Source organism: Dendrobates tinctorius, unplaced genomic scaffold, assembly GCF_039654945.1.
Source record: "Dendrobates tinctorius isolate UK_male_01 unplaced genomic scaffold, ASM3965494v1 ptg000404l, whole genome shotgun sequence".
Lineage (NCBI taxonomy): Eukaryota > Metazoa > Chordata > Amphibia > Anura > Dendrobatidae > Dendrobates > Dendrobates tinctorius.
Window position 1 is genome coordinate 1,532,016 of NW_027362069.1, and position 7,184 is coordinate 1,539,199.

Here is a 7,184-nt window from a genome sequence, read left to right on the forward strand (position 1 = left end):
AACAATTAAAAGAAGCTGAAATCGTATTCAGACATGAGCAAGGTAATTTACATGATATTGACCATGAATGGACGAGTATGTCAGGGTCATCTTGGTGGAGGAATTTAGGAAAATCCGTAACTAGTTGGTCACAGTCTTCAGCGAAAATGGCAGCAGGGAATGTATCATCTAATCCGATTGTTATCATATTTATTATAGTTTTGCTGTGTATAATATATCAAATAATTATTATGTGTAAAATTAGGAGAATTTATAAGAATATAAAGATAGAAATGAAAAAGGAAGAGGATATTTTAAGAGAGATGTTAAAACGGAAAAATATAACTCTCTGATTTAATTATTACAATAGGTTTGAGAATTCAGATGACATTCAGGGCAGATGGTGATACAAGGTTTTCAGAATAAAGAATGAATGTGATACGAATGGTGAGAGAATGAGCTAGGATTATGATATTTCTCAAATCATAATCAGGGGGGACTGTAAAATATCAGTATTTCTATAATAAAAAAATAATATAGATTGCTTAACATTTGCAGGGAAGCAGAAACTCTGGTTAGTGGGTGAGTGAGCTATTCTGAGTACTTTGGCTCATACATCTGTTCCCTGTTTGTCAGAACTATAGAGCATTTATCAGAACTGTCAATATGTGGCTATTTGGAGGTTGTAAATGGTTCCAAAGGTCAAAGGCCATAGGCTTAAGTTTTTCAGAATAAGGTAATGCATAAAAACTAATATACATATTCTATAAGTTACTACTGTTGTTCTAATTTGGTAGAAGCTATGAACGTAGCGGCAGATCACCAGATCACCATATGTGGTTATGAGACAGGAAAAATAGACACTAATGCAAGTCTATGGGTCAAAATAGTATAAAAGCCGACCTAAGTCGTTTACAGGGAGATCTCTCATACCTTGAGAATCTCCAACACATACCACATGCCTCAAGACCATATGTAAGAACCAATGAATACTTGTTTTTTCCCTTCTTTTAATCTAATATTTATATTCTGTGTGCTGTGAACTTACTTTTCTTCATTTTTGTAATCTTTTTTTGAATGAACAGTAAACAAGATTTGCTTTATCCACACAACTCAATATTGTTTTCCTTTCTATCCTCACTGTGCTCTTACTAAAGAAAAAAGTAAGAAAGAGATATTTTTTCTTCACACCCCATCTCTGGCAAGTAGTCCATCGTATAGGTAATTGACTCCGTGATCCAGAAATCCAAATCGTTGCTGACGGCACCATCGACGTAGCCAGTTGTTCACTTGCAGAATCTTATTCCACCTCCTTGTTCCATGGCCATCCACTGGGAGGATGGAAGAGAAGACCACCTGCGCTCCCAGTTCTTTCACTTTCTTGCCTAAGTCTTCAAAGTCTCTGCAGATGGTTTCCAGGTCATTTCTTGCGGTGTCATTTGTCCCCACATGTAGTAGCAGGAATGGGTAGTCATCTGTAGGTCTGAAGAGTCCTGATATCCTGTCAGACACATCTTTAATTTTTGCACCTGGAAGACAGCACATTTCTCTTGAAGTTATATCCGGTCTGCAGATAGCGGCCTCTGTTCCTCTCAACAGGGAATCCCCCATGACCACCACTCTCCGTTTCTTCTTCACAACATTTTTCTTTCTCCATCCAGGAGGACTCTGAAGGCGTACAAGGTTGCTGTTTGTGGGCAAAGTCTTATCCTGATGTATTTCTTCATCGTTTTCCTGCGTAAGAGCCTGGTACTGGTTCCTGAGCAGTGTGGGTGCTGACTGCCTCCCGATCCTCCTGCTTCTCTGGGTCACGTTTCCATTCCTCTGTTTCTTCAGGTGCACTTCGAATTTCATCTCTTTCTGTAACATGAAGAGATAATTCTGCTCTGTCTAAGAACTATTCACCTTCCTTAATGATCTTCAACGTAGCTAACCTCTCCTCGAGATTTTGCAACTTTTCCTCCAACAGGGACACAAGCTTGCATTTGTGGCAGGTGAAGTTTGGCTTTTCCACTGTTAAGTCTGTGAACATGTAGCAAGAAATGCAGCTCACCAAATGGCTCCTGGCCTCTTCCATATTGAGATTGTTAAAGAGATTTCGAATCGATGAAAAATGAGCCAAAATTCACGTGCTGATAGACGCGCGGTTTACCGATCTCCTCTTTTCAGCTGCAACGGCCAAAATCCAGTGATCGTTGAGCTCGCGGAGACTCTTCACTTATCCCAGAAGGCACTGGGAATATGCAAATGATCTCCTCAGGACTCTTCCCCTGCCAAATTCCTGCTATCCTTTTAAAGTGGGCAAAACTCTACTCAGACAGCACAGGGTGAGGGTAAAACAGTGTGGCAATGCTTTATTGTACCACAAAACAGGCAGATAACACATAGAACAGTCCCAGCAAAATACCCAAGATGGGGCACATTACAGAGTCTCACCCTCCACTGACCCGCTGGGATAAGAGCAGCTGTGACTACATATCTTCCAGGGTCGCTACCTCACCTGTGGCACGCACACAGAGAGGAGGTAACGACAAGCGTAGGAAGATGACAGTCCATACACGGCCAGTTGATCCGAAGATCACAACCTGGCTTCATATTCCAGGGTCGGTTACTCCACCTGTGGCACGCACACAGAGAGGTGACAACAAGTGTAGAAAGATGGCAGTCCATTGAGTCCATACAAGGAACAAGGCTAGTTGATCTGAGGATCATAACCTGTCACGAAACGTATCCATAGTTCAGCAATGGTCAATGAAGCAGATCGGTATTCTTCCAACTGAGGCTAAATACCCCTAGGTTGTTTCCTATATAGAATCATAGATCTGTGTCCCTCGCAATGAAGCCATGATGTAAATGGCTGCCGTCCTGTCTCTGGTCCTTTTGGGATGTATGGATGTCTTGGCAGAATCTCTCTGGCTTTTTCCCTCTGTCTCTTTACTCTTTATATACAGGTATGTAACCTATTTTTAGACTTAACAAGTGTCCCACATTCAGTATTTACATAAAGGGTAAGAATGGTGATGAAATCAAATAGCATTACTTGATTATTTAAACTATTTGCATAGTTTTTCCCTCACTGCTTGGAGATTAGTTACAGATCACTTGGAAAACGCTAGCATTTTGAAAACTTATTACACTTGCATATCACTAGTTTTTAAGCGGGAAATAGGTGGGAATTTAAAATACGGTTTTCTCGCATATGTCCCGCGGAATGGAATTCTGGAATTCCTGCAATTCCACACATGTACACATAGCCTCAGGGGGTAAATTATGGGTATAGTTTTACATTTGGAATTAATAAAGTTTAGTTTTATCCTAGTTTGTCAGCAAACTTGAGGAATGACAAGAGACAACCCATTTAAAGAGATTCAATTTTGGTTAAAACTATTCCAACACTATGAACATAAAAAAGGCTTCTCCCCTATGTGACGTCTCTGATGTTTATTAACAGTTGATTTTCAAGTAAAATATTTCCCACATTAAGAAAATGAAAAAGGCTTCTCCTCTGTGTGACTGCTCTGATGGCGATCAAGAAGTGCTTTCCTGTTAAAATATTTCCCACATTCTGAACAGGAAAAAGGTTTCTTCCCTGTGTGAGTTCTATGGTGTTCATTAAGACTTCCTTTCTGGTTAAAACATTTCCCACATTCTGAACAGGAAAAAGGCTTCTCCCCCATGTGACTGCTCTCATGTCTAACAAGAATCGCTTTCTGGTTAAAACATTTCCCACATTCCGAACAGGAAAAAGGCTTCTCCCCTGTGTGACTGCTCTGATGTCTAACAAGAATCGCTTTCTGCTTAAAACATTTCCCACATTCTGAACAGGAAAAAGGCTTCTCCCCTGTGTGAGTTCTCTGGTGAGAAACAAAATGTGATTTCTGTGTAAAACATTTCCCACATTCTGCACACGAAAAAGGCTTCTCCTCTGTGTGAGTTCTATGGTGATTAACCAATTGTGATTTCCAGTTAAAACATTTTCCACATTCAGAACATGAAAAAGGCTTCTCCCCTGTGTGAGTTCTCTGGTGTGTAACAAAATGAAATTTCTTGTTAAAACATTTCCCGCATTCTGAACATGAATATGGCTTCTCTGCTGTGTGAATTCTCTGATGTGTAACAAGAATCGCTTTCTGGTTAAAACATTTCCCACATTCTGAACATGAAAAAGGCTTTTCTCCTGTGTGGGTTGTTTGGTGACTAATAAGATGTTCTTTCCGGTTAAAATATTTCCCACATTCTGAACAAGAAAAAGGCTTCTCCCCTGTGTGAGTACTATGGTGATTAACCAAATGTGATTTCCAGTTAAAACATTTCCCACATTCTGAACATGAAAAAGGCTTCTCCCCCGTGTGAGTTCTATGGTGATTAACCAAATGTGATTTCCAGTTAAAACATTTCCCACATTCTGAACATGAAAAAGGCTTCTCCCCTGTGTGAGTTCTATGGTGATTAACCAATTGTGATTTCCATTTAAAACATTTCCCACATTCAGAACATGAAAAAGGCTTTTCTCCTGTGTGGGTTGTTTGGTGACTAATAAGATGTTCTTTCCGGTTAAAATATTTCCCACATTCTGAACAAGAAAAAGGCTTCTCCCCTGTGTGAGTACTATGGTGATTAACCAAATGTGATTTCCAGTTAAAACATTTCCCACATTCTGAACATGAAAAAGGCTTCTCCCCTGTGTGAGTTCTATGGTGATTAACCAATTGTGATTTCCATTTAAAACATTTCCCACATTCAGAACATGAAAAAGGCTTCTCCCCTGTGTGAGTTCTCTGGTGTGTAACAAAATGAGATTTCTTGTTAAAACATTTCCCACATTCTGAACATGAAAATGACTTCTTTGCTTTAGGAGCAGTGTGTTTTTTAATGCCTCTTTTGTGACTTTGATTTTCCTTAGTAGTCAGTAATGAATCAGAAGATGGGACCTGTTTCATAGGATCAGATGACAGATCTTTGCTGTGAATGGATGATGGTATATCTGGAGTAATGGCTTTCACTTCATTTGTATCTTGTAGGATATCAAGATCATCAGATTTAAAAATTGAAGATGTCAGCTGTTTCTCTGATCTCCTGGTACAGTCATCTGCCAAGATAAACAATTTTTTTTAATAAAATATCCTTGAGTTTTATATTTTTGAATATTTCTACTTAAACTGTCCATAAAAATGGCAAGCTATGTAAAAAACTTTAATTATTTACCAAGACAATGACAGTTCACCGTCTAATAGAAAACCTTGTTGGATGAACCAGTAGTGTGTGGTGTTCAACTGTTTGTTCATTCTGCCTCCCAAATATCGAATAAAAAGAAACCAATCAATGTTATGTAGGCAAAAATAATACCAATTCTCATCTCACAAAAAACAAGTCCCCAATCAGGTCCATCATTTGTCAATAGAAAAACAGATAAGGCAGGTTACTGTTAATGCTATAGTTAGGGTTAATGTTGTGGCTAAAGTTAGAGTTAGTGTTTGGGCTAAAGTAACGGTTACTGTTAGGCTGAAGTTAGGATTAGGCCAAAGAATTGTCTCCCCAATAATTGGGTCACGTCACATCAGTCATGTCAGAGTTTTCTTTTTCCGGAAAAAAAAAAATCAAAACGAATAAAATGGCCCGTCAGTATTATAGTGCAGAGGAGGCTTATGCACTTTTATGTTCTGACAGTGAAGAAAGTGCAGTGTCAGATGGCGATGTGGATTTCGAGGGCTTTAGTAGCAGCGACAGTGATAGCTCAGAAATGAGCAGTGATTCTGGTCCATCCTCACACACAAGGACCAGTACAACAAGAAGGACAAATAGCGCTTCTGGAGAAATGTCTCCAACTCAGGGAACAATGCCCAGTACTAGCGCTGTCCCTAGTGCTCGTGAATTGGCGCACACCAATGACCAAGGGGCTTTTGCCTCTTGATGAAGCATTTCCCAGATGGGAGGCTTCGGATTCAGCTACTCCATTCATCCCTAATTTTAATGTCTTTCCAAGTGTAAATGTGGACGTGGAAAAATTTGGACTAATTTTTTTTTCATTTGTTTATGACAGATAGCTTGCTAGAGCATATTGTCCTACAAATTTATATATGTCCCAATTCATCAGCCAGAATCCACGATACTATTATGCTAGGTCATATATGGAAGTGAAGCTGAAATGGACGTATCATAGACTGACACTGGCTACTCAGAAGATTGTGTGACACCCGTTTCCTGTCTCTTTGTCTTGAGAAAACTTCAGTTGTGTGCAAGCCTTTGCTGAGAAAGAAGTAGACATCTAACTCTGTGTTCGGTGTGACACTCGGCCTATATTGGGTCAGGTACAAGCAATCATATAGATCTCGCTTTAAGGGATCACCCTCACACTAATACCTGGGGGTAGGTGGATCCTCCAGGTTCCTAGTTCTATAGAAAAGGGCTTTCAATGCCCAAACAAATTTGAACAGCTTTGGGTGGAGGAGAATGTTGTGGTCTAGAGGCAAAATGGTGATCATGGTAATACGGCCGGACTACACCACCGATAAAGCAGCCACAGCCGGTGACTGAGAGGAATCTGTGACTTCTCTGCATTCAGTGGTTACTACTCACCTGGGTAGTCATATGTGGGAATCTCCTCTTTACACCATTCATCATCTCTCACATATGTCTCTGTAGTATTAATATGGGTCAGATCTTCACCCTGAAACAAATATTGTAAGAGTCACTGACAGATGGAGAAGTCCCATCTATGATCAGCTCTAATCCTGCCATCTCCACCGCTCTCATTACACAAGTATAAAACATATAATACTGGTGGATAAAACAAGACTGAGCACAAGACCTTCACAGCCGTCTACACATCATAGGGGAGATCTCCTGACACCTTCTCTCCATCTACCTGATGATCCTGAGGAGCACTGGGATCTTCTTGGTTACAGTCCTGTGGAAGAAGAGGACGGGGACATCTCTCTGGTGTTGTCCTCTTACTGGATAGATCTGGAGGAAACACATACAGGGACTGAATTCATTCTCTACATACAGATAATTATAGGCCGTGTGTATTTAGTCCTGTCTGTTACCTGGTGATGTGAGGGGCTGGGGAACCTCCATTATGACGTTCTTGTACAGATCTCTGTGTCCTTCTAAATACTCCCACTCCTCCATGGAGAAATAGACAGCGACATCCTGACACCTTATAGGAACCTGACACATACAATGATACCGTCATCCCCCGATCC

The 7,184-nt window shown here is 40.3% G+C and overlaps 1 protein-coding gene across 1 annotated transcript; it reads right to left on the reverse strand.

The window, feature by feature from the left end:
* Positions 1-2,316: 2,316 nt before the first annotated feature.
* Positions 2,317-6,940, reverse strand: LOC141076429 (uncharacterized). Its single transcript, XM_073563881.1, has 3 exons — positions 6,845-6,940; positions 6,556-6,646; positions 2,317-5,068 (listed from the first exon to the last, which is right to left on the reverse strand). The coding sequence occupies exon 3, from the start codon at positions 4,917-4,919 to the stop codon at positions 3,459-3,461; it is 1,461 nt and encodes a 486-aa protein (XP_073419982.1). The 5' UTR covers positions 4,920-5,068; positions 6,556-6,646; positions 6,845-6,940; the 3' UTR covers positions 2,317-3,458.
* Positions 6,941-7,184: the final 244 nt, after the last annotated feature.

Coding starts and splice junctions, on each gene's coding strand:
- LOC141076429 (XM_073563881.1), bottom strand. CDS start 4,919: ATGAAACAGGTCCCATCTTCTGATTCATTACTGACTACTAAGGAAAAT.